General features: G+C 52.2%; 1 protein-coding gene across 5 annotated transcripts in view; it reads right to left on the minus strand.

Annotated features, from left to right (window-relative positions):
- Positions 1-1,740: 1,740 nt before the first annotated feature.
- The window catches only part of RXRA (retinoid X receptor alpha), a 114,951-nt gene continuing 91,918 nt past the window's right edge, over positions 1,741-24,773 (minus strand). For all 5 annotated transcript variants that reach the window (XM_074923763.1, XM_074923766.1, XM_074923764.1 and 2 more), the window contains exons 5-10: positions 22,847-23,016; positions 17,149-17,278; positions 12,256-12,388; positions 11,042-11,133; positions 9,248-9,353; positions 1,741-5,320 (exon numbers count right to left, since the gene is read on the minus strand). In XM_074923763.1, coding sequence (XP_074779864.1) covers positions 5,173-5,320; positions 9,248-9,353; positions 11,042-11,133; positions 12,256-12,388; positions 17,149-17,278; positions 22,847-23,016 — 779 coding nt within the window. In that variant the 3' untranslated portion in view covers positions 1,741-5,172. The remainder of the gene's footprint in view (positions 5,321-9,247; positions 9,354-11,041; positions 11,134-12,255; positions 12,389-17,148; positions 17,279-22,846; positions 23,017-24,773) is intronic.

Genomic DNA, 24,773 nt, shown 5'->3' on the forward strand with positions numbered 1-24,773 from the left:
TTCATCAAAATACTGGCGTTTCCAGCAGCAATTCTTTTTTTTTTTTTCCTTTTTTTCCTTTTTTTAAGTGAATAATAATATACGGTAGTGATTTCACAGTAAAACAGACCTGCGGGAACGCCGGATATACGTGACAAAAGACACCCCCAGACCAGCCCACCCCCTCCCCCCACCCCCCCCCTCCCCGAAAAAGATTTTGGAATTGGGGGGAAAAAATAAAAAGTTCATTCAAAAAAATTATTTCAAAAGAGTTTTCATATAAAGCCTTTAAAACACGGTCAAAAGTTTCTCCCTCTTCTCCAGATCCCTGTCCCTGTGGCTGAACACTTACAGAGAGAAAGAGAGAGAGAGAGAAAGAGAAAAAATAAAGAGAGTTTATAACAATCTCTGTAGAAGAAACAAAACAATCCAGAAAGAAAATATCCAAGAATACGTAAGGGATAAAATTACATTTGTACAAAAATAGATTTTAATTTTATTGATGCTTTAGATATTTTTCCTTATCTTTTCTCTTTTTTTTTTTTTTTTGTCATTCTAAATTTTAACGTATTTTATTTTTTATCTATGCATCCCATAGCCAAGGCATCCATCGCTAAGTATTGGGAATTGCTAAAGCTATTTTTACTCAAAACCACCTGCTGCTCAAAAGAAAAACAAAACAAAAAACAAACAAACAACAAAAAAACCCCCAAAAAAACAAAAAGGCATCTTAAAATAGATGCAGTTCCATTGTCTCGAGGAATAAAGATCCAGATTTGGCATCTGCCAATTCGGAAAGGGCTTCGGATACAATGTACTCGCTTACATGAAGCAAAAAAACCCCCAAAAAGCAGGAAAAAAAAAATAGGAAAAAAGAATCGACTTAAAACAAAAGAAAAAAAACAAAAAACAAAACCCCACAGAAAGTCTGTAATTGCTACGGTTATAATATATGTATATGTGAGTGAGGATATTTATACAGTGTATATATCTACAGTACATACATGTATACACACGCACATATGGATCAACTTAAACCAGCTCATGCACGCTCGTCACTGATGGGGACAGCATCAGCTCTTGAGCCACGGGCCCACCATCCTCAACCCTTTTACAACCAGGAGCTGAGCCCAGCCAGCGGTGCTACGGCTCTGCCCCCCGCGGAGGGCACTGAGGATGGGTGGGGGGCACCAGCTCCGAAGCACCGAGACGCTGCCGGTGAGCTCGGCGGGGTCGGAGTGAGCTTCCTACCCCTCCAAGTGCCGGGAGATGAAGGTCCTTTGTCTGTAACTCCCCTCCTGGGGTCCCACCCGGCAGCGGTGCTCAGCCCTTCGGCGTGGATGGATGCTCAGGAAGCTTCGGCATCCTCACGGGGGGGGCCCCCGCGGGGGCGCGGGGTTGGGCTCGGTTTGGGTCAGGGCTTGGTTGAAACACGCACACATGAGAAGGCAGCGAGGAACATCCAGGGTGGCAGGCGGGTGGCTGAAAAGCTGATGTTTGTGCTATCTTTAGAAAATTAAAGATTGTCCCACCAACAAAAAGGAATTTAAAAAAAAAATAATAATTAAAAAATAGATCACCCTAATCAAACCAGATTTTTGCTAGAGTACTAAGATCTGGTTAAATGAAAGTCCTACCTCTCTAGTGAATAATGTGCCTTTTTTTTTTCTTTTATCCATGTATCACCTCTTCAAACAAGCATGTAGTATATTTATAATTACTATGATGAGGACAAAAAAAAAAAAAAAAAAAAGCCAAAAATGAAAAAGAATACAAATGAAAGACTCAAAACTCATGCAAAAGCACGTTGCTTTAAGGCTGCTGTGGCAGATGTTACCAAATGCACGAAAGCTTTTCCTTCTGATGGCGAGGGCTGGGCTGGTGACGTTGGAGGGGGAGGCGGTGGGGTGGGCTGGGGTCTGGGCTCGGGGGTTGGTCACACCCATTCAGGACCCTCTGGCAAACTGAAATGCCTGGTGTGGCTCCTGGGGAAACCAGAAGAGCTTCACTGAAAGCAACATGGTCATGCTGAGTTACAGCAGTGGGGAGGTCCCTCGACGCCTGCTGAAAAGAGAGCGCCCAGGACAATGCTCAGCTTTTCCCCAAAATCCTCCTCGGCTGGGGGCAGGAACTGAAGCTGTGCGCTGCTCTAGCAGGGAAATGGAGGCACGGAGATGCGTGTCCTGACCGAGAGCCCCTGGTCCATGGAGCCTTCCCCTTTGCACCACGCTACTTGTGAGGACACCCCCTTGCTCGTGGCATTTTATTTTTATGGGGTTAAATGCTAACTGGGATGGGATGGGATGGGATGGGGTGGGATGGGATGGGATGGGATGGGATGGGGTAGGATGGGATGGGACGGGATGGGATGGGATGGGATGGGATGGGATAGGATGGGATGGGACGGGACGGGACGGGATGGGATGGGGTAGGATGGGATGGGACGGGATGGGATGGGATGGGATGGGATAGGATGGGATGGGACGGGACGGGACGGGATGGGATGGGATGGGATGGGATGGGATGGGATAGCTCCCGCTCTGCAGCTCGGCAGTGGCACAGCCTTGCAAAGCCCCACAGCTCAGCACCCAGCACCAAACAGCCCCTTCCAAGCCACCAATCAGGAAAAAAGTGGTTCCACCCAACGGAGGACAGTGGGTTTATTCTAGTGCAACATCCACCAACTCCTTCACAAAACACCCCCATCCTCTCCGGCAAGCGAGCTCCAGGCTCCTTTCTGCCAGCCAGAGCTGGGCTGGGGGCTGCCGGCGGCCGGGGGCTGGTTTGGCTCCAGGCTGAGCTCTGTGCCGGCTGGCTGGGAGCTACCCCCTCCCTGCAAGCCCCCTGCGGGGCTGCGCCAGCCTTACGCTGGCAAGGAACAGCCTGCTCGTGTTTACTGGCACCCTTTACATATTTCATTTCTCTTGCCTAGTTTTCTTGGCAAATTCTTGCAGGGTGAAGCTGTTTAATAATATTTTCGGCGGCGTGCAGGCTGCTGGAGAAACACAGCCAAAACACTTTCCCTGCCTCTCTGGATTTGCCACTTCAGGCCAGCCTAAGGGAAAGTTATGACCTGAAATCTTGAGTATTTATTTAGCAATGAGATGGCCTGGTTAACTGCAGGGGATGGGGACTTGAGCTGCCAGGCGGGATGATGACAGGCCTGTGACAACTGTGCCCCTCAAAAACAGAGGTGGGAGCTGGTGGGCACTGCTCCATCCCCTCCAGGCACAAAGGAGATGTTTGAGGAGCCAGCTACAACCCACGGGGAGCAAGAAGAGAAACACGTTTGGGACCTAATACTTTGCCATTTTAAAAGAACAGAAGACACGAAAGCAGTGGGGAAGCCCTTGGCCCCAGGCCAACCGCAGGCAGGCACCTCGTTCTTGGCTCCAAGTGCCCGTCCCACGGTGTGTTCGGGACAGTCCGTCCTGCCAAGGAGGGAAAAAACTCTGCCTAACATCCCTCGCCGCTTGCTCTGCCTTTTTTTTTTTTTTTTTCTCTAACTCGTATTTTCAGTGGGGTTCTGGAGACATCTGATGAGGGTGAAATGGGGAGGTGAAGGGGAAGGACTCCCTAGCTGACCTCCTCTCCCCAGGTGCTCCTGGGGAGACCCATCCTGTGGGGTGTGGGCACATTCCCTAATCCCGAAAAACCTGCCCATCTCCCTGCTGTCACACCAAGAGTCAAGGAGAGGACCGTGCAAAAGCCAACGTGCTTTTGGCATCCTGGATGGGGACGATGCCCACCCAGCCGGGACCTCTCAGCCCCCGCATCCCTGCCCAACCAGGGAGATCGAGGGGAGGGGGAGCCTTGTTCTTGCTCCACCACTAATTAACAGCCACAATTACCAGCCTGGCCAAGCACTCCCACTAATTGTTGCCTTACAGTGTTTTGCACAGCAGCTGCTGAATCAACAGGAGCAGCCGCCTGGGCGAGCCGAAACCCCCGTGTGAGGCGAGGGCGAGGGTGCTGCTGGCCCCGGGGAAACGCCTGCCGGTACCTGGGGCTGCCACATCCCCGCAACGCGGCCGCAGAGTGGGTGTTTTGGTGAGCCCACTCCATCAGCTGGAAATACTCCTCCAACCTCCCTAAAGCAGGTCAGGACCAAAAAAACCAAGGAGCTATTGCTCTCACGTCAGCTCCTGCTGCGCTGACCCAAGAGCCCTTGAAATAAAGCATGGGTCTGGCAGGACAGGCTGGCCCGAGCCTAGCGAGGGGGCTGTGCCGGAATGCCGGGAGTGGTGCTGAGGGCAGGGGTCCCAGCAAGACCCTACGAGCTGGGGAAGGGTGATGTTGAGGCCCTGTCAGCCTTAAAGCAAGTGCTGCAGCCGGCTCGTGCCCGCGTGGGCAGCTCCACACCGAGCGCAGAGGCATCTCTGGGAAGAGCAGCGATGCCCGGCTGCCCTCTGGGATGGCAGAAGGGGATTTTTCAGGTGCTGCCGTTCGGCACAGAGAGTGAGAGGGTGCCCGGGCTCCCTGTGCCACCAGTTGCCTCGTTATTTTGGGGGGATTCAGCTCAATCCCAAATCCTCTGCTTTTAACTGAAAGGAGAAGGCTCTGTGCAGCCACGGGTGACTCATTTGCAGGGCACGGGCCGGGCCGCCTCTTCAGCCCGCCTCTCCCTCCGCGAAGTAACTACCGAGACTACTAATAATAGTTACAAACCAAAAATAGAATTCTTTTTTTTTTTTTCTCTTTTTTTTTTTTTTTTTCTTCTCTTTTTCAAAAACTCCATCCTCTGAAAATAGCCAGCTGCAATCCGGCAAGTTCAACCACTCCCCTCGGCTTGTCCAAACCCCACTGCCCCAAGGGCTGGGACCGTCCCCATCCCTGCACGCACGCAGGGTGATGCCAAGCCCGGCCAGCGGCTCACCCCAAAACTCATGGCACGGCGGGGGCCGGGGCAGAGGTGCGAGCCGGGGCGGCGGGTGGCAAGCTCTCTCCGCTCCCACTTCTCTACATCTAGCGCAGGGGACCAGCGAGCAGGTCTTGAGATGCAGCAGTGACAGCAAACAGACAAGGGAGAAGGCGACGAGGAGGCAAGGACGGCAGGGGGTCGCCCCGGATCAGACGGTGCCTCCAGCGCTGGGGAGAGGAGGGAGGGATGGGCTGGGGCGGCAGCGGAGGAAAGCAGAGGAAGGGGCCCTGCGAGACCCCGGCCGGGCGAGGGACTGACCCAGCAGCAGTTCTCTAAGTCATTTGATGGGGCGCTTCCAGCATTTCCATCAAGAAGGTATCGATTGGTGTGTCGCCTATTAGCTTGAAGAAGAAGAGGTGCTCCAGGCATTTCAGGCCGATGGACCGGAGGGCTGGGAGACGGAGCAAGAGCTTTGCAAACCTGGGGGCAGGAGACAGGACACGGTCAGACATCCTCACCAGCAGCCCTGCTTCTGCCCTGACCCCCAAAGCTACTCTGGCTGCTCCTGCTCAGAAGGGCTGGGAGTCAGACACAAGCTCTTTTGCTACCGAAGTCATGGGGGTACCCTCAGAGCTGTACCGGGAAATCATTAATGATGTCCCCAGTCTTGAAGATGAGGCAGCCACAGTGCACATTCACAACAAATGTGCTGACAGCTGAGCTGGAAGAGTAAAATAAGAAATGAAAGGCTGTCTCTGGGCTGGGGTGTACCACCGGCTTCATGCATCTGTGTCATACATGTGCATTACTGTTCCGTGAGTACCCCAAGATGCTCGTGGGGTCCCTACACCACAGCAACAGGGAGGAAGTGCCACGGATCATAGAATCATCGAACGGTTTGGGTTGGGAGGGACCTTAAAGATCATCCAGTCTCACCCCCCTGCCCTGGGCAGGGCCACCTTCCACCAGCCCAGGTTGCCCAAAGCCCCGTCCAACCTGGCCTTGAACCCTGCCAGGGAGGGGGCAGCCACAGCTGCTCTGGGCGACCTGTGCCAGGGCCTCACCCCCCTCACAGGGAAGAAGCCTTGGTGCAGGCAGTGGTGCAGGAGCCCCAGCAGCCGATACACGGTCAGGGAAAAGGGCAAGTAGCCGGGAAGGGGATGGAGAAGATGCTGAGTGGGGTTAGCTGGCTCTTGGCTCGTCAATGCCCCTTTCCTACAGGCACCTCGGCACCTCCCAGGCAGCTCCACCAGCGATCCCTGGGGCTGCTGGCACAGCAGAAACCCTGCTGACAGCCGGGCTGGGGGCACCCTGGCGATGAAGCCAATGGAGGAGACAAGGGCTTTGACGCAAAAGCTGGAAGAAGCACTGCAACTCAGCTGGGACACGGGGTGCTCCCCTTCTCCCTGCCCAACGCGGGGCTCCGATTAGGCCCAGCCTAACAAAAGCCCTTTCTCCCCAGCCTGCCCTGCCTGTGCAGACGCTTGTCAGGTCGCACCCTCGATGCCGGCAAGAGCTGACAGGCAGGAGGGCTGCGCAGCCAGGCAGGGGAGAGCCAGGGGGGCTGGGGAGAGCCGACAGTGCTGCAGGAGCCGGCCGGGGCGAAGGAGACGAGCCCAAGGGCCACCCGGCCGTGCTGGGGAAAGGCTGCTGTGTGCTGGGCTCCAAGGCTGGCAAAAGGCTGCAGAAACCAGCTCCTGCAAGGGTGCTCTGGAGCACCCCGCGGTGCCACCCGGGGTGCCCCCATCCTGCCTGCCCACGCCCCGGGGGTGCAGGCAGCAAGCCCAGGCGCTGCGGGATGTTGCCTTCCCGCTCTCAAAACGAGGAAAAGGCGCTTTAATGGTCGGGAGCGCATTTATTTGTTTTTACTGCTGCACAATCAGGGCTTTAACATAAGCAAAGGCCGGAACCAGCCCAGGGAGAAGGGGACTCTCTAGAAAACACACACATAGAGAGAGAGACATGCACAAACATACAGTTATTATACATGGATGCACACTTCTCTCTCCCTATTTTTTTTTTATTTTTTTTTTTTGCTGAGCTGGCGAGAACAGTGGGAGCAGAGCCAGGAAAAACAAATCAGTCCTACCATCCCATTCAGGAAGTTTCACTTTAAACCAAACCAGATGATGGCTCCAGCCCTTGGATATGTTTAACTGTGAGATAACCAGCCCGCAGCACAACGTGCCAGGGCTGCGGCTGGGAGGGGAGAAAATAGCCCCAAAATAGCCCCGATTCCCTGCGGCTGCTCGGTGTCACGTACACATGGTGTCTGTCCCTCCCCCCCCCAGCAGAGGAGCAGGGGCTGGCGTGGGGGGAGCACAGCTGGGTTTCCTAGGAATGCCTCCCTCGTCTCGGCGCTGCAGAGAAGTTCCCTTTTGGTGTTTACATGGTGCTCACAAGCTCTCGATGGCCGGGGACTGGGCTGAAGTCACACGCCAAAGGGCATCTGAAGTGGGGGGGGGAAGCCAAGCGCTCGCCGCAGCGTGGAGCAGGGGAGGGCTGCTCCCACCACGGGATCGACCAGGCGTTTGCTCAGCCACAGGAAGAACTTGTTTCCAGGCCCAGATGGTGATCACATTGTGCCATGAGACCAGGAGGATGGAGAGAGCTTCTGGGAGCTTTGTTTAGCTCTTGTGCAACTCCGGACTCCCAGCCCACGAGTTAACCCTCCCAAGCCACCTGGGCTTATTCCACCATTGCCCTGAACCACAGAAGAGATGGAGTAAGGTCAGCAATGCCCAGTCACAGTTCTCAGAACAGCCTTAAGCGTACAAAAATCTTTAAATTCACCAAGAAAGGTGTGAGGATCACACAAGGAAGTCCCCAGCACAAGGTCATTCAAAGCCAGTGAGAGATCAGAATCCAGAGCTCCTGGTGCAGGCTACCGAACCTAAAATGCTCCCTTACACATCACTGCTCGTTGAGGTAGAGCCCTGGGGAACTGATTTTGCTGGTGGCTCAGCGACTTTGCTCAGTCACGCACAGCAGCTTCGTGGTGGTTTGGTCGATGAGGAGCGGGGCTGTCCCCACGCCAGCCCCAGCCCAGCCTGCAGCCGGGTGCGAGGGCAGCACGGCTCAGCTGCCGACACTGGATGCCTGTGTAAAGCAGAGTTCATCCCACCGGGGGAATAATCCAGGATTGGCCACGATTCCCAAGGCAGCTCTCCTTGTGCCAGGTACGGCTGGCTGCTCATTGTGAGCCCCAAGGCGAGCAGAACTCTTCTGAAACACCAGAACAGCCAAAGTCCAGGGTCTGGGTCTGGATTTGCTTAGGAACTGCAATTTAATAACGCTTTTTGGAAGAGGAGTTGGCTTGAGAGTTGGCCTGAGGTCCACAGAAACCACCCGGGAGAGGAGAGGTAATCACCCCTGCTCTGTGCACTGTGCTCATCCCCCGCTTCCCCTCCTCACCGCAGAGGCAAACACACCCAGCGGGACCTTCATCCCACCTCTCCTGCCACAAGCCAACCATGAACATCCAAGAAGCCCCTTAACAATGCAACTTTTTCCATCTGCCAGCTACCCAAAGGGGGGAAAAATAAGTCCAATATTACTTCTGAGGGCGTGATCTGCCCACTGCATTCACTGCTGTAAAAGCATTCTTTTTTTTCATTTAACCATCCAGACACGCAAGACCGGGAATGCAGGTGAGATGTAAATCCCAGTGGCTTGGGCTGTTTTTCCCAATATTCACGCCTCAGCAGTGATACGCAACAGCAGCAGTTTCCAGCGTTTTGCTTGGTTTCTCAAATGGCTGTCAGTAACTTAACTGGCAGTTGCCAGCTTCAGGCTGTAACTGGGAAAATGCGCCCACTCAGCTCCAGAGCAGTCCAGGAAAGCATTCCTAATTCCCCCTCCCATTCCCAGCTGGATTGGGGGAGGCGGGGAGGGGAGAAAAGAGCATCAATTGAGGCTTTCACTTCCCAGCAATGATGCTCATCTGCCACCGAAAATTAACTCCGTGTGAGTCTTATTTTCACTGTGGTTTGCTCTCCGTGGTTGCCAAAAGGGAAATGATACCCCTTCCCCCGTGTGCTCAACCCACTGCTGCGGCCGCAGGAGCCGGGCTCCTCGGGTCCCGGCACCGCCGTTACTGCCCGACCTTGTCCTGGCTGTGTCGCGTTTACTGGCACGAGGGAAAAAAAAACCTCTCTGCGCTTCACAGGGCCATTTTCTAAGGATGTTCACAGCTGAAGCAGGTAGAAATGAGTGGTTTTCTCAGCGGAGTTCACTCCCAGAAGGTGTGGGAATAGAGAGCCCTGAATGGAAGGGACCCAGCACCCGCACACAGGTGCATGACCCCGAGGATGACACTCGGACCCTGTCCTGGGCTGCAGCACCCACTGCACGGGGCTCTGCAGGGCCGTGAGGGTGCAGGAGAACAAGGCACAGCCAGCAACTCACCTCCCAGGCTGGTCGGGGTATTTGTGTTTGCAGTATGCCTCTAGCGACGCGTACACCTTCTCCCGTAACGCCTCCACTTCAGCCGGGTTGGAGAGACCTTTCGAGTCTGAAAGGCAACGAAAGGACCATCAGTCAAAAACCTCCAGGCTTTCCAGGCAGGCAAAGACCCCCCTGTGCACCCCCAACACCCCCTCCATCCCTCCCAGGACACAGCGTGGACGTGGGGCCTGAACCCCAGGAATTTGGGGCAGGACCTAACACCTCCCGGGGAGCATTCAAGCCCTGAAAGCTTTGCTCTGTGATTCCAGATCTGTTTTACCCCACCTCATACCCCAACCCCAAGTGTTCTGGCACATTCCAGTGGTCACAGAGGCTCATTTAAAGGGTTTAAGTCCCCCTCAAGTCCTGGGCTAGTGGGATTTCTCCCTCCAGCACAAAGCACTGAGACAGGGCTAAAGGAAAAGCCTCTGCTCTGGCAGGTCCCCTGCAACACAGTAAGGATCTGTTTTTAGTAGGGTGAAAGGGACAGTCAAGCAATCGATATCCCCAAGCACATGTGCCACGGGAACCTCTCCAGATTCCCCTTCTTTTACCATATACGGCTAATCCCAAATTACAGACAATAAATTACTGGTGATTACAAGGCGAGGGGAGGGAAAAAAAAAAAAAAAAAAAAAGTCAAGCAGAAAAACAAACCCAAGAAACAGCAATAAACCCTGCTGAAATGCCCTGGCCCGGGTTTGGTGGGAAAGGCCAGAGAAAGAGCCATGCTTGGGCACAAACCATGCTCCTGCTAGGGCAGGGAGGGGTGGCTGCAGATGTGGAGGTCTGTCCTCGGCTGCCATCTGCTTCTGCTCTGGACTGGCCTGCTCTAAAAGCTGAGGAACCCCCCAAGAGAGCCGTACAGGTATCTGCAGGCTGGCAGTCTATCTCCTGCTTTGCTCTCTAACACGCTGGAGACAACCCCCAGCACTGAACCTTCTTCCTTCCTTGGGCAGCTGGGGCCAAGGGGGAAACATGAGCAGCATGAAGCCTCCTGGAGTCTGTAAAACTAAGCAAGCTGCTGACAAAAAGGACAGTTCTGGTGTATGCTGTGAGCAGGTTTCATGCCCTTCACCCTCTGCGGGCTCTGCAGAGGGCTCTTCCAGAAATGCACTTAATAAAAGCCCTTGGATGTTGAGATCAGAAAAGAGAGGACAACAAGGTCCATGCTCTAACTTTGTTCTAACCCATACTTTTGCCCTGAAGGATATTTAGATTCCTCTTTGCTCCTATTCAGGGACAACTGTCTCAAGCACCAGAACTTTATTTTTACAGAGTCAGCTGAAACACTGAAAACAGGACTGTGTACATTGATCAAACCAAAGCCCCTCAAGCTCAACAGACAGCTCAGCCCATCAGTAGCAATCAGCTCCCAAAGCAGGACTTGCCATCTCCTCAGAGAATTGCAGCCAAGTCCTGGCCAAGGCTGGACCCTGTATGGGCAATATTTTGGACCATGAAACTGTTCTGCCCTCTACAAATGGGAAAACACTTCTTGGAAAGGGAGACCTAGAGAGCAACCCTGGGCACGAATCCAGAGCCGTCCCTGACCTGCAAAGGACACGCTTGTAAGGTGGCAGATGCAGGTGCAGCACTTAGTTTGACTTTCATTCCTGCCTCTCTTCCTTCTTGCCCTGTCCTCAGGAGTTGGGTGCCCTCGGTTATTTGCAATGGAGCTTTATAGGTAAGAAGAGGAACCAAAGGGACAAGCATCAGCCAAGAGAGGACAGGAGAGAAGGTAACGGCATGTACCAGGGTTGAAGAGGACAATGGCTCGCAGGCAGCCTAGCTCTGTCTTGTCCATCTGCATGTCTCGCATCTTTGACACGAGTTCTGTCAGTACTCTGCAAAGGACAGAGAAATCACAGGCGTCAGCGTTAAAAAGAAATGAAAAAACACCCAGGTGTCAGACCCAGAGCGAGGTCCTCTGGTGTGTGGTTAATGAAGTCATGGGATAGTGCTCGCTTTACCAGCTGAGGATATGCCCTCATTTTCCTCCTGTATCAAAAATAGCTCATTAGGAACATCAATAGTTCCTGTGAGATGCAACAGGGACCATAAAAACTGGCTTCATACATTCACTGAAAGGCTTTGGCACCTGAGAAAGCTGCCTAAAAATAAAAAATAATAATAACAACCAAAAAAAACCCCAACAGGTATCTAAAAGCAATTTCCTCTGCCGGTAATTTTTATTACTCCCTTTGCTCTTACTGCAGGTGCCGGTCTTGAAATATTTTTCACTGATTGCCCAGTTTTTCCTGTTAGATCCTGCAGTGAAGTCATGATCTTGCACTTATGACCTCACAGGAAACGAATGATGTCACCCAGGTCCAAAGAAAAATTTCCTTGCAAAGCAAAGAAGCAAAGGTGATTTGGTTTCGAGTGAGTCGTCTCAAGATGAGTCTCGGGCAGAGAAATTTAAGCGGCGTCTGGAGCCACACTGTGGGTCCAACACCCTGGAAGTCTGGCTTTAAAACACTTTCCCAAAGTATGAGATTAAAGAGCCCTCGGGATACGCATGTGGAACCTGCTGGGTATTTTTGGTGCTTTTTCATTGTGAAAATAAAATCATGTCTTGGTCCAATTAAAGATGAAAAGAAATACAGGAGTGGCCTGCTCGTAACATTACAAGGCATCTGGACCCCATGAAAGAGGCTTCGATTTGCACTGGGCAGCCCTCTCCCTGACTATTTTGGGCTGTTGGTTTCTGCAGGTTTAAGAGGAGAGATTTAATGTCATCGCCTGCAGCAAGGACCATGACATTTTCATGCAGGCCGTGGGATGGACACGCCTCAGCCCGGGCTTCTCCGACCACCAGCCCACGTGCCAACGCATCTCCACCCCACCCCTCAGGCAAGCTGCAACGTGGGGAACGGAGGCAGAGGGGTGCAGAGACAGAGATGGGGGATGTCTAAGCAAGGTGGCCGGAGCCATGGTCCCCACCACCCATCCCTCCCCCTGCCCACCTGTCGAAGATGGCCCCGACGCCGGCACTGTGCGCGCTGTTCCGGTGCACGTGGAGCCCCGTGGCTAAGAGGATCCCGTCTTTGACGGCGATGGAGCGGTGGGAGAAGGAGGCGATTAGGAGCTCGTTCCACCCTGGGGAGGAGAAAAGAACCAAGGCTGCAGGTTAGAGCCACAGGGTCCTCAGCAGGTTTGGCAGTCAGCAAAGTCACCCCCTCAACGCTAAAAAGAGAGGAGGAAACCACTCAAGAACCGTCTTTGGTAGAGTAACGAGGCTAGACGTGGGAAGGGAGCGGGAATCCAACCCTTTCTTGGATGTCAGGGAAGGAAAAAACCGTTAAGGAACAAATGCACTAAAAATATAACACTAATAAGGGAAGCAGTTTCCTCTATAAACCTTCCAGGCACCAGAGCAAACAGCTCACTGCCCTGCTCCTCTGTGAACCTACGAGTGGGTGTGGAGCCCTGCTTTCCCCCTCTGACCTTATACCAGTGCCTCTGAGCAGTTAAAGACCTATTAATGCTTTGTATCAGCTAATTGGGCTCATTTTCAGGCCATGATGGGGCACAAAAGTTCATTCACCCTTATTCAGCTGTGTAAATGGGGACCAAGAAAACCCTTGCTTGCAGGTTTGTTGCTTCTGCCACATAAATACTGGGAGGGATTGCCTCTCCTCAGGCTGTACTGGGATGACCATCCTCCATGACTGCTCCACTAACAGCTTTCCACAGCTGCGTGGAAATTTTGTATTACTAGTTACTGGCCATGCTACTTCAGGAGAGAGCAAACACATCCTCTGAGCCCGGACACCACGGGAGCAGTGTGAGTTAGTCACAAATGGGGAAGGGAAGGGAGGTGCGACCTCCCTCCCCACCTTCCAGCTCCCCCTCCTGATTTAACACTTCTTCAAATTCTTAAATCCATTACTGGCTGAGTTCAAAAATGTCTGAAACAAACCCATAACAAGAAAAAAATGCTGTAAAGTTCGCAGGGTGGAAATTTTGGTGACTTTCCACCAGGAGAAACATCTTCACTAAAACAAGATGAGTCTTCTGCAACACCCGTGGCTGATGTACCTGGCCTGAAAATGTTCTGGGGTCCAGAACACAGGGGTGCTTGGCAGGGTCCATAAACATCAAGATATTTTGATTTTTTATCTTTTTTCCCAGGTTGGAAAAGCAAAACAACATCGTTCACCTCCCCTCCTGCCACAGAAACGAGTCTTTTCTCACTGACTGGAATAAATACAAGGTCCATGTGTGCTGTATTTACCCACTGTTGCAGAGATGGGTTGTGCCACAAGAAATGTTGACAAGGAATAAAGTTCACTCTTTCCTAAGTGGCCACAGGATGTTTCCACCCCAATCACGGGAACATTTATTTGGCTATTTACTGGGCGAGGCCTGGCACTTGCAGAGGGATTGCAACACTGTGAAACCCAAGGAGGACGGGGGAGAAGCCGTGGGACTGCACCAGGAGCCTGCTGGAACCACGCTCCGTGGCTGAAGGGGCCCTCCCAGAGCCAGACCCACAGAAAGGTGCCGTGGGTGCCTCCCACCAGCCGTCACACGCAGACCCACAGCAACTCCACAGGCAGCCTCTCCACAGAGCTCCAACCAACACAGAGCAAAGCTGGTTCACAACGTCCCTCCATGGCACCAGCTTTCACAACTCTGCCCTTGGCCATCACCCAACACCCCTCTGCCACGGCTCCGCACAGCCCCAGTGATGCCGAATCCAGCCTCCAGCTTGCCAGAAATATGTGAAAATGGTGAGGCTGCAGGGTGCTGCCAACATCTGTGCTGGGCTTATTCCAGCTAAGGAGCGCTGGATTAATCACCATCCTTCAGCTGAACTATTGCCATTTAGAGCTGGGATGTTTGGGCTGAAATAGGGAACTTATTTCACCAGAGCATCCCCAAAGAGCTGACAAGATAAGCAGGCAAGCAGGAAAAATTAGGCAGCAAATCTGAGTCAGAGAACAAACAAGTCTACCCAAAGAGTTTTGCATCTCAGCCCAAGCTCCGGAGAGAAGCAGAGGAGATATCTTTGACTCTCGTGACTCCCTTCTCATCAGACAAGGAGGCTGCAGCTGCCGGGAATGGCTCCTCGGGGGTAGGGAAGGCACCTGGCAGTGCGGTGACCCCCGTGTTAATCCATCTCACTACAAAGTTTCCCCACCAGCCCTACAAAATGAGCTGCAGCTGCAGATGCGGTGCTCAGCATCCTTTGCCAGGCTGGCCTTGACATAGAGAAAACATCAGGTTATTCCCGTCTCAGCCACAGCAAGCTTGGAAACACGAAAATCCAGGGAAAACAGGTTTGAAAAGTTGGGTTTTCTTCTCCAAAAAAAGCTCAGAGGGGGAAAATTTTTAAATGATTCAGGATGAGAGGAAAACTACTGCCAGCCCATCCAGCACTGCTCCTCCAAAGATGCGCGCTCCACTTAATTTTGCCTCCGAGGATGCATGACTGAACCTGACGCTCTTAGCTAAATTTTAATACTTAAATATTTCATGGGCAGCTGTTCTCAGCAGGCCGCTCTCCCCACTCAATAATAGATAGAGTCACTGGTTAAAAGACTTGGGAGGGGTTATCTGAGGCCCTGACAGAGACGCTTGGAGCAGGGAGCCCATCGGAGCCGCTCCAGGCGCTCAGCCCGCCTCATGGCCATGGGGTTAGAGCCACCATGAAATCTGGGATGCGATGGGTCTGCAGCCCCCTCTCCTGCCCCCTGGAGTGGCCCCTCCAGGATGGCAGCTCAGAACTTGTCATAACAAGCACCAGCACGAAGGAGAGAACATCAGGGCAGAATATCTCCGATTTAGCCTTCATTAGCCTTCTGTTAAAGAGAAAGGAAAAGCTTGAACTGTTGTTGTGGGGTTTGTTTCCATTTCACGAAAGAAAAAGGCAGCTTTTTTGCCTGAATCCAGTTCTTCCCTGCGATATTTGCAGAAAGCCCTCGAAGATTTCTACAGAGATGCTTCCCCTGCTCATCCACTCTCACAAGAGGCTCTAGAGACCCTCTTCAGAAATACACTTTTTGTATTTTCCAGAAAGGGTCCTGAGCCAGCTCTGGTAATCCTCACACCCACGGAAAAGTCAGAGGAGCACCTTCACCAAAGGGCTAGCAGGAGCCACCCAGGGAGGGCATGGGACTTGGCCAAGCCTGCAGCAAGTATAAAACCCCCAAATTCTCCATTCCCAGACTACTGCTGTAATCACTAGATGAAATGTGACTATAAAAATCTCCTTTCAGTAATACAAGAAGAGTGGAAAACCTACACCAGTAAATGGTGTGGCCAGAAACCATCAAGGTCAAGGATTTCAGAGAGGTTGCAAGAGGCACTGGGTATTTGGATGTAGGGCCAAGGTACGCAGTTAGACTGCTTGATAGCCAATAAAAATCTGCAGAAAGTATTAAGATTCATGCATCTGGGCTACAGTCAGTCTTATTAAACAGAATGACAGCTAGTGTTTATGTGCTGGGAAGGGGGAAACACTGATCCCATCATCCTTCTACTCTGGAGCCCTTATACCTCCTCCTGAAGCCACCTAGACAGACCTTGGATTGGAAGAGCTGTGGCAGTTCCTATGTTTAGTGTTGATGTGAATACCTTGCACTTGGTTCTTAAAGCACTTTCCTGCCCCATTTCACGCGCATTTATTTTGGGGCACACACTTTCAACGGTAAGAAGCCAGGAACGCTGACATCAAGGTGGATCAGCAGCGTCTTGTCTACAGAGGCCATTAACCTGAGGCCAGAAGAGTGCAGATGGAGGAACACATGTTTTTCCCCTCTTGATTTCCCTATGAAAGTACGTTTTGGGCAAACAAGAGGAACTTTTAAAACTACAAGGGCCTTCAGAGTCCTTGGCTTGCTCGGGTTGGGCTGATGGGCTGGTTTGCTCCAGGTAGGTCTCCAGCTCACCCTGCTCTGAGGCTGCACCTCACTCACTGCCCCAGACTCCTCCATCATTCCCTTTTGAATTCCCTTGCCTACTTCGAGTAGCCAAGGCTGGTGTCTCTCAAGGCCCAGCAGAGAGCTGGGTGCCACCACCAGCCATCAAGGCCTCCTCATTTCCTCTCCCAATCTCACCCTTCACATGGAGTTTGTAATTTGCTGGAAGGAGCTTCATGTGTCCCACTGACAACTTGCCTTCCTCTTTGCTTAAGGGAGCAAAACTCTCCACTCCTTCAAGCCAAAGCCTTTAAAAAGGCTTATCTGATGACTGGAGCTACGCAAAGAGCTTCATCCCTAAAATACACCCTTGTCAAGCTCTGCTCTTTATATCTTGCTCTCCTTGCTCTTTGTTCATAACCTGTCAGTAGTCAGGCCTTAATTTACTCATTGGAAGAAGTCCCTTTTCACAGTTAACTGCTTTTCACCTCCCAAAGACTCTGTTCTTGCAGACCCCCTGCCACACAAGGAAATTTAAAGCAAGCCCAGAGAATTTTATTTTCATCTTGGTGGGTGGGAGAAGGAGGTTGATATACTTTTCTCCCCTTTCTGGTTTTAATTATGATCAAACATCTTAGTTGGATGAAATTTCACGGAGTTCCAAGCCCACTTGATCTTTCAAGTCTCGGCTTGGGAGGAAGGCAGCGCGTAGCTCCCTTGGTTTAAACCACCCAGTGCACATCTCCGAGCGCCTCGTTCATCAGAGATCTTCATCTGGGCCATTTTTCAGCTGATTGGCAGCTAGTGCAACATTTTGGATCACATTCAGCAACGCATCCCTTGGGGCCTTTAAAATCCTATTTAGCAACTGAATTATCAGAGGCTATTACTCAGAATCAGCTAACAGCTTTCAAGTTCCCGGGGACCTAAATCTACATGTAATACCTGTCACGGGTGAGATGTAGCATTCCTACGGGGACTGTTCCCACTCACCTGCTCTGAGCAAGATGACCTGGTCGTCCAGGGGAAGCTCGGAGAAGTGGGGAATCCTCTTGGCCCACTCCACCAGGGTGAAGAGCTGTTTGTCTGCTGCTTGGCATATGTTCGTCACCGGGTCATTGGGCTGCCAAGAAAAGGAGATCGAAAGGCTTGGAGAAGGCAGAGCAAGGAGAAGAGGAGAGGCTGGAGGAGGAGCTGAAGGGGCTTGCTGCCTCCCTGCTGCAGTGTAGGACCCCAGATTTGGAAGCACCCCAGAAGTGGACGTTATCAGTCACAAGGAGAGGAGGTTGACTTGGTTTTTCCACCACGTGATTTTAAATAGTTTTTAGCAAGCTCCAAATCAGGAACCATGAGACCCAATATCCATCACAAGGACTGATGAACCAAACGAGCTCCAGCCTAGGGAAGGGCAGGCTCCCACCCATGTAGCACGCTTGCTCCCCATGCCAGCACCTCTCAGCTCGATAAACCAGCACCAGAGGGGGCATTATGGAAAAAAGAGAAAAAAAACTTTCCTTTGAAATATTATCCAGTAACAAAAACCATCTGCTCTCAAGGAGGACAGTCAGCCTAAACACACCAAATCCCTGTTTAAAGGAACTGCTAACAGCTCAAGTGGGCTTGTGATTAGGAACTGGAAGAGCCTGTCTAACCCTGGCAAAGACAGACCTTACTAGTACAAGTGTGTACATAGGGTTTACCTCTCTGGACAGGGATGTATGAGCCCCTCCACATATCCCACTGTAATCCCTGCTGATATCTAGCAGCTTTGCTTGTACAATTATTTTTCTTCTATGTCCTTAAAAGAGCAGTTTCCAAATCGGAGAAGGAGTGTTTACTTCACCCCTGGACTGCAGGGGGAAGGGGTGTGAATTCAGAGGCAGAGTAGACACAAAGGCCAGCATAACCTCTTTCTCCTGCAAGGCTTGCTTTCAGCAGGACCAGGCCATTCTTCATCATGAGCTGGCTGTGCTATGACAAACCCCTCTCCCAGGCTCAGCAGACAAGGACCACACTGCTAAATCTCACTCCTGCCCCCCCAGAGCCGTGCCCCAGACCCCTGTCCAGTCCCCTCCGCTGTCCCCTGGCAGCAAACACAAACTCTGTGCCTCAGTGGCCAATGTCTCCCATTCTCCAGGCTTAAAATAACCAGCATCTGGCAAGCTCAGGGGCACCTGCCTTCGAAGCATTTTCACCTGTTGTGTGCGGAGATGGATGGGAATGGGCTGGCGTTCAGCAGCGCAGCTGAGGAGCAGGGAGCATCGTTACGGGGATTTTCCCTCCTTGCTCTGCCCATCTCCAGCAGCTCCCCGACGCATGCAAGGGCAGGGGAGTCTTGCTCTGAGGGAGCTTGGGCTCTTCCCTGGGGACAGAGATGTGAGCAGGGACTGGACTTTTCCTTGGGAGAGGGAGGTAAGACAGGATTTCCTCTGGACAACAGGAAAACCCCAAGCTGGGTGTGAGGAGCTTTGCAGGGTTAAGTGTTTCACTAGAAAAACAGGGAACATGGGCACTCAGAGGCGTTTGCAGAAAGGGTGAGAAGGGACATCTGGGGCCTAGGGTATGGAAACATCACCATCTTCAAGTCATCTGAGTTTGGTCAGCAAGCTGGAGCAGCCAGGTGGCGAACCCAGGCGTCCCATCTCCCTCAGGGTGGGGATGGAGCCCTTCATGCCCCGGAGGGGTCATGGCTTAGGCAAGACCCCATCCTGCAAAAGAAACCAACTCACGAAGCAACAGGTGCCTGCACGGCCCCACGAAAGGGGGATTTTAGGAAAGTGAGATGTTTCTGCCAAAGCTTTTATCAGGGGTTGCCTCTGGGCAGGTTGTCACCGTCTCTAGGACTCGCCCGGCTGCAGCAAACCCAGGCTGTATCACCGCTGCACAAGCTGTAGCCAGCCTTTGGTGCTTCGTACAAAGCCTCAACGAGGGGCCCAGCCTTTGATTACACCTCAAATGGCAGTTCCTGGAACCACCACGGTGCTTCCTGGCAGGACTTAATCGCCATACCTTGGGAGGCAGCTAAAAGTATCATCCCTGAAGCTGAAAGGGTCCTGCCTGTCTCCAGGAGAGGATCTGCGAAGCGGTGCTAGAAACCCTCCCTGAGCAGGGTAAGCAAATCCCCTCCTGCAGTAAATAGCAAGGGCACGGTGCCGGAGTGTGACAGAATGAAAGGACATGCAGGCACCTGATCCTTCTGGAAAACCAGAGCTTGGAGACATCTTCCAGAAAATGGTGACTTGAAACCAGCTGCTCAAAGGCCAATTAAGAGCTAATGGGGATAACGCCTCTCAGTTACAGGCTTTGCCTTTCAGTGGCCAGGAGCCCATCCGAGGTGGTGCTTACACTGCAGGAGCCCAGCTTCACCGCTGCCAGGGACACGGGGCTGAGGCAAACCCATCCCTGCGCCCCATCGTCCTGCCTGGGGACAGGCACCTGCTGAGGGCGTAGGGCCAGTCCCCAGCACCCGAGGGACACGGATCACACGGGGTCTGGGGGCTTTCCGGGGGACGCAGTGTGGAGGGATCCTGCAGCCGTGCAGGATTACAGCTTGTGGGAACCTCTCAAAGGGTTTATCCCCTTCTCCACGGTCAGAAGCCAGACAACCATCTCAGTTAGCAGCTATCTGCAGTGGCTGAAGAGCTGTTATCAGGAGCTCACCAGTGCAATTACTTCTAGTGAGTGTTTTAGTGATGGTCATGGAAAAGCTAGTCTTGACACTCTCCTACCACCCAAGGCAGGAGAGCAGATCTGCAGGGGCACGTCCCTCTGTCTTAGTGCTTTGGGCCTGGCTCAGCATCCTTCCCTGTCCCGTCCATGCCACCTGCAAGGTTCACACCCCACTATACCCCCCCTTCCCCATCATGGACTTCAAACCATGAACGTACCCATCCTCTCTGGGGCCAACCAAGGTCTCAGGACAGAGCCATGGGTCCCTGGACACATACTCGGAGCAGCACTTCACCACCAAGAGGCTGCAGACACTTTGCCCTCCCCTTTTACCAGCTCTGAGGACTGTGCTGAAGCCCCACAGTTGGGTCCCACACAGTCCTAGGCAAAAGAAATCAGTGCCAGTGCCAGCCTGGTGGAGCAGAGGGACCTCCCTCAACCGGAGTTGGGATCTCTGCCCTCAGAGCAGCCGGGCATCATGGCACGAGGTGACAGTCGCATCTAGGAGAGGTCGGTGTGAACTCCTACAGCACCCTGACACCCCATCCCAGCCTGTGTCAGCCTGGTAGAAAGGGCCATGCAAGTGCTGGAGCTCTCCCTCTCACCAGCAGCATTCACTGTGGATGGACTGAGGTGCAGGGGCACAACTAAAAGGACCCAACATACCAGGCTAATAGGAACTAAAAAAAAAATTATTTTTTACCCCATGTGTATTAGGGACTGACTTTGTCTGCCTGTCCGTCACTCGGGCTCTCTGGGGAGGGCTGGGAGGAGAGCAGCTCCTTCGTCTTCCCTCGGCTCATCCGGTGGCCTCGTCACCACGAGCTGCTGATCTCATACATCTGCTAAACCTGCTACAAATGTCACCTCATCGACAGAAGCCGCTTGACAATAATAGGGCATTTCAACAAGCCTCCTGCTTCTATTTAGATGCAACACACATCCTTGTTCGCAGTAATGCGTGTTGAATTATGCAGGAACCAGCTTTCAATTTGCTACAAGAGGCTGAGGAGACGCAGTGCCAGACGAAGCCATTTATTTCAGCTCGCTCTCTGGGGTTTGTTTTCAAGTCAGCACAACGCTGGCTACAACTCCCCTGAAGTATTTTTAATCCTGATAGCCGTCAGAGCCTCTCCGAGCCCCTCACTAACCATGGCTGAGCTACCTCCTCCAAAAAAGCCCCTTTTGCAGCCTCACGGCGATGGGACCCTCCGGCCGGGGGGCATCACCGGGGTCGCAAATGCAGGGGAGCACCATGGCCCTGTACCCATTTCTGCAGAGTCTCACTGAGGAGGAACTGGTTCTGTCTGTAGCCAGAAGCCCTACTCCTCACCTAGCAAGTCAGCCTAAAGCCAGCCCTAAAGCCTTAAGCCTCACCTAGCAAGCCAGCCCTAAAGCATCCTTGTAGATAAAGGCCTAAAAGAGCATCTCATCCAAGGAACGGCCTGACTTGCAGACCTCCTGTCATGCCCTGCCAGATCAGGTACTCCTGTCTCAATCCTCCCAGCCTCTTATAAAGACAGAGATAAAGTATGATTGTAGCAGAAAATAAATACTGCAGAGACTTTCCACTTGCTAGAAATAGCTGCATTTCATCATCCCAACCTCAGAGACACCTAGCACGGAGCAATAGGAAATGCAGAGGGATATTTCAGCGTAGGATCCTGCTCTCCCGGCTGAGCCAGCCTGCACGCTGGCAGAGCCAGGCAGCCAGGGGATGCTCCCCACTCCCCAGCAGCACGGCCGGCAAGAGCTACCAGGGTCCTGGGGTTAATTGAGCCCCTCCGCAGCCCTGATGACACCAGCAGCGGCCCTTCCTGCTCCCAGAGCATGTGGGCTGGGCTGTGCCTGCCAGAAGGCATCGCCGTAAGGTAAATGGGAAATTAAACACGTGCAGCTGACCCCGGCCCCAAAAGCACACGCACAATAGAGCACGGCAATTTTTTTTTTAAATTTTATTTTCCTCTCTCCCTCCATCTCTTTGCTTTGAGACTTCCCAGTCCCTCAGGGCTCCCCCGGTGCACCCAGGGGTGAGGGTAATTAGCCCCACTCCTGACCCTACTGCTATGCTAGTTGCCTCAACTGCTGTCCGATCTGTTCGAGGCATTCCTCTATTCCCATCGCTTTCAGGGGAATAGGGGCTGTCGAGGAATGGGGACTGCATCCTAAATGCTGCCTCGGCTGGGCAGCAGGTACTTGCTCTGCCACAGGGCTCTTTATGAGGGATTTGCATAGAGTCTCTCCTAGAAACAGAATTTTAGAGGGTAGGTTGGCTCTCACATTTGGAGGCAGCTGCTTTGCAGGGAGGCTTTCTCTAAGCAAGGCTATAGCCTGCAGATAAGGGAATCTCTTAGGAAAGGGACCAAAACAGTTTCCCTCACCACAGCTTCTCACTCTTTTCCTATTTCCCTGTCAGCTATCTCTTGTTTACACAAGGTCCTGTTAGAGCCCAGATGCTTCAAGCAGGCCCTAAACGCAAGCTTCTAAATGGGAAAGGAAATTGGAAGCAAACTTCTCACCAAACTTCTCCAGATTTTCTCTTCTTAGAGCCAAGCAGCTTTATAATTCTGCATCTGAAAAGTCACACCCTAATTTTACAGCTCTTATCTCTTTGCACTTCAGCCACACCAGTCTGTTTGTCGGCTTGACTGGACTCTGAGCTCTTCAGAGCATGGAGTATCTTCCTGCCTTTTAGCACTATGGGCTGTTAACTAAAATAAAATCTTTCCTGTGAGCCCTTCTCATCATGCCCTACAGTATCTGTTCCTTCCCTATGGCTGTGAGACAGGAAAGTACCAGTGCTGGTGGTTGTGCAGGGGCAGAGGAGTTTGCTTTCTTCCTGCTTTCATCTAAGCTCACACACGGTGTCTACAGCAGAGCTAAGAAGTTGCATTTCTGAGCTCTATTTCTTTTCCCACAGGATAACCCCTCTCTGACCTAGGCTCGCTGCTGTATGCTAGGTCAATCCTGACTGCTAGGTCAATCCTGGCCAATCCTGGGGCCAAGGGAAGCGGTGCCTTACCGAGCTCGGCGTCAAGCCCATATTTGCTTCAATGTACGTCTCTGTCTTTGGCTCCACCGCGAGTTCAGCTTCCAAGATCTTTTCCACGGGCATGTCCTCATTGGCGCTACTTGTTGACTCCACCTCGTTCTCGTTGCGGTCTTTCCCCCGCTGCCTCTCCTCCTGGACAGCTGGAAGTGACAGAGAGGGGACAGTGTCAGTCTTGGGCCCCTGGCCATGATGTTATGGGCTGAGCTGGGACCCTGAAGCTCCACGGAGCTACTGAGCCATGAAAATCTAAAGCATCCTAGACCTGTAGGATCACACAGACATCTGAGGTCTTGTTCTCCCACCTGACCTTGCCACCAGTGTGGTCAGTGGGTCTTGGGCTTGGATAGTCCAAGGGGGTGTGAGGTTTGGAGAAGACACCGAGCAGCCCTGGCCTGGGAGAGCTGCTCCTAAGAGCACGGTGAGGGAGGCTCCAGCTTAGCCCTGGACTCTGCTGGGAAAACCCCCTTTCTGCAGAGGGAGAGGTCCTGGGAACAAAAAAGTTAAAGACACACAATGAAAAGAAAAAGAAGCGACACAGCGAGTCACTGGGGGAGAGGGAAATGGATGGGTGAAGCGATAGTACAAGGGAATCCTAAAGAAAAGATAAATCGGTCAGCTTAAAGCTTAAATCCAGAGTACAACCATCTTCTGAGCCAGGCAGTGCTGAATGTCCGTGGGGGTCATGTCATGTTCCGAGTTCCCCAGTCCAGCAGCGATGGTACCGGCTGCCACCAGGCTCCCGCGGGACAGGCGCTGGGAGCAGGGACCTGCCGGCGCAGCTCTATGCAAACCACCATCCCGCCTTTGTCTCGGGGCAATTTCTAAACAGACAGGAGAGACCTGTCCCAAATCCCGTGTGGTAGGAGTAATCTAGCCAGAAGCATGTGACATGCTGATGAGTTAATGTCTGAGCAGTAAGTAGATGAAAAACACTTACTAGATGCTAGTAATAAGGATCTCCCTTTGAAACGAGCACACAGGCTTTCCCTAAACCTAGAAAGTACCTTTATGCAGTTACACCAGCAACTATCTCCTTCTCAATCATCATGTTACCTACCCTAAATCACACATTTTTCCATGCACCGTTGTTTCCCACAATATGTTTTAGCCCAGTCTAGTTGAGAACAGCCCAAGAAACAGGAGTTTCCATCACTGGTCATGAGAGACAACTCCCTGAACTTACCCAGCTTTTTGTTGAGGACTGAAAGAGGCATTCAGTAATGTAAAACGACTGCTATTTATTGACAATTATCCCAACACTTTACCTCTCTGCTGAATTTGAAGCTGGTTATGTGATGTTAAGAGAAAGCAGCAGGGGTGCAGGTATTGTTCTAGGGAAATCAGAGCTGTCTGTAACACAATAAGGCTTTTCAAGCCATCAGTGGGACCAGCTCTAAGCAAAGTGCAAAAATAAAACCTAGAATATAAAACTTATTTCTTAAAAAAAACCCAGGAAATTAAGACACACGGGAGAAGAGTCCTAGATGGACATTGATCCCATTAACCCAGCTCGCCAAGGCCTGGGGCTGATTTCCACTCCCCTCCCGCAGCAGCCACCGGTGCAGCGTTGCTGTTTGCTGCACGTCAACACTGTTCAGACTCCTTCCATGTGAAAGCTGTTATGCAAAAAAAAAAAGCAAGAGGTTATTTTTTGCAAACTGCTCTTAAGTTTATGGGCTGCAGAGGCTCCCGAGGCCCACGCAACGCTTTTCTGCTGGCTCTGCCAGAGCAGGTAAGCTGCTGCTGTCAGAGCTCAGATTTGTGTCGTGGCTTTTGTCCATCTGGCTCTTGTCTGGCACAGATTCTTCTCTTTACTTTTTCAGGCCAACATAAAATCCTGCTTAAATTTCTTCCCCCACCCCTACTCCTGCTTTCTCAATCATCAAAAGGCTAGAAA

Source organism: Athene noctua, chromosome 20, assembly GCF_965140245.1.
Source record: "Athene noctua chromosome 20, bAthNoc1.hap1.1, whole genome shotgun sequence".
Taxonomy (NCBI): domain Eukaryota; kingdom Metazoa; phylum Chordata; class Aves; order Strigiformes; family Strigidae; genus Athene; species Athene noctua.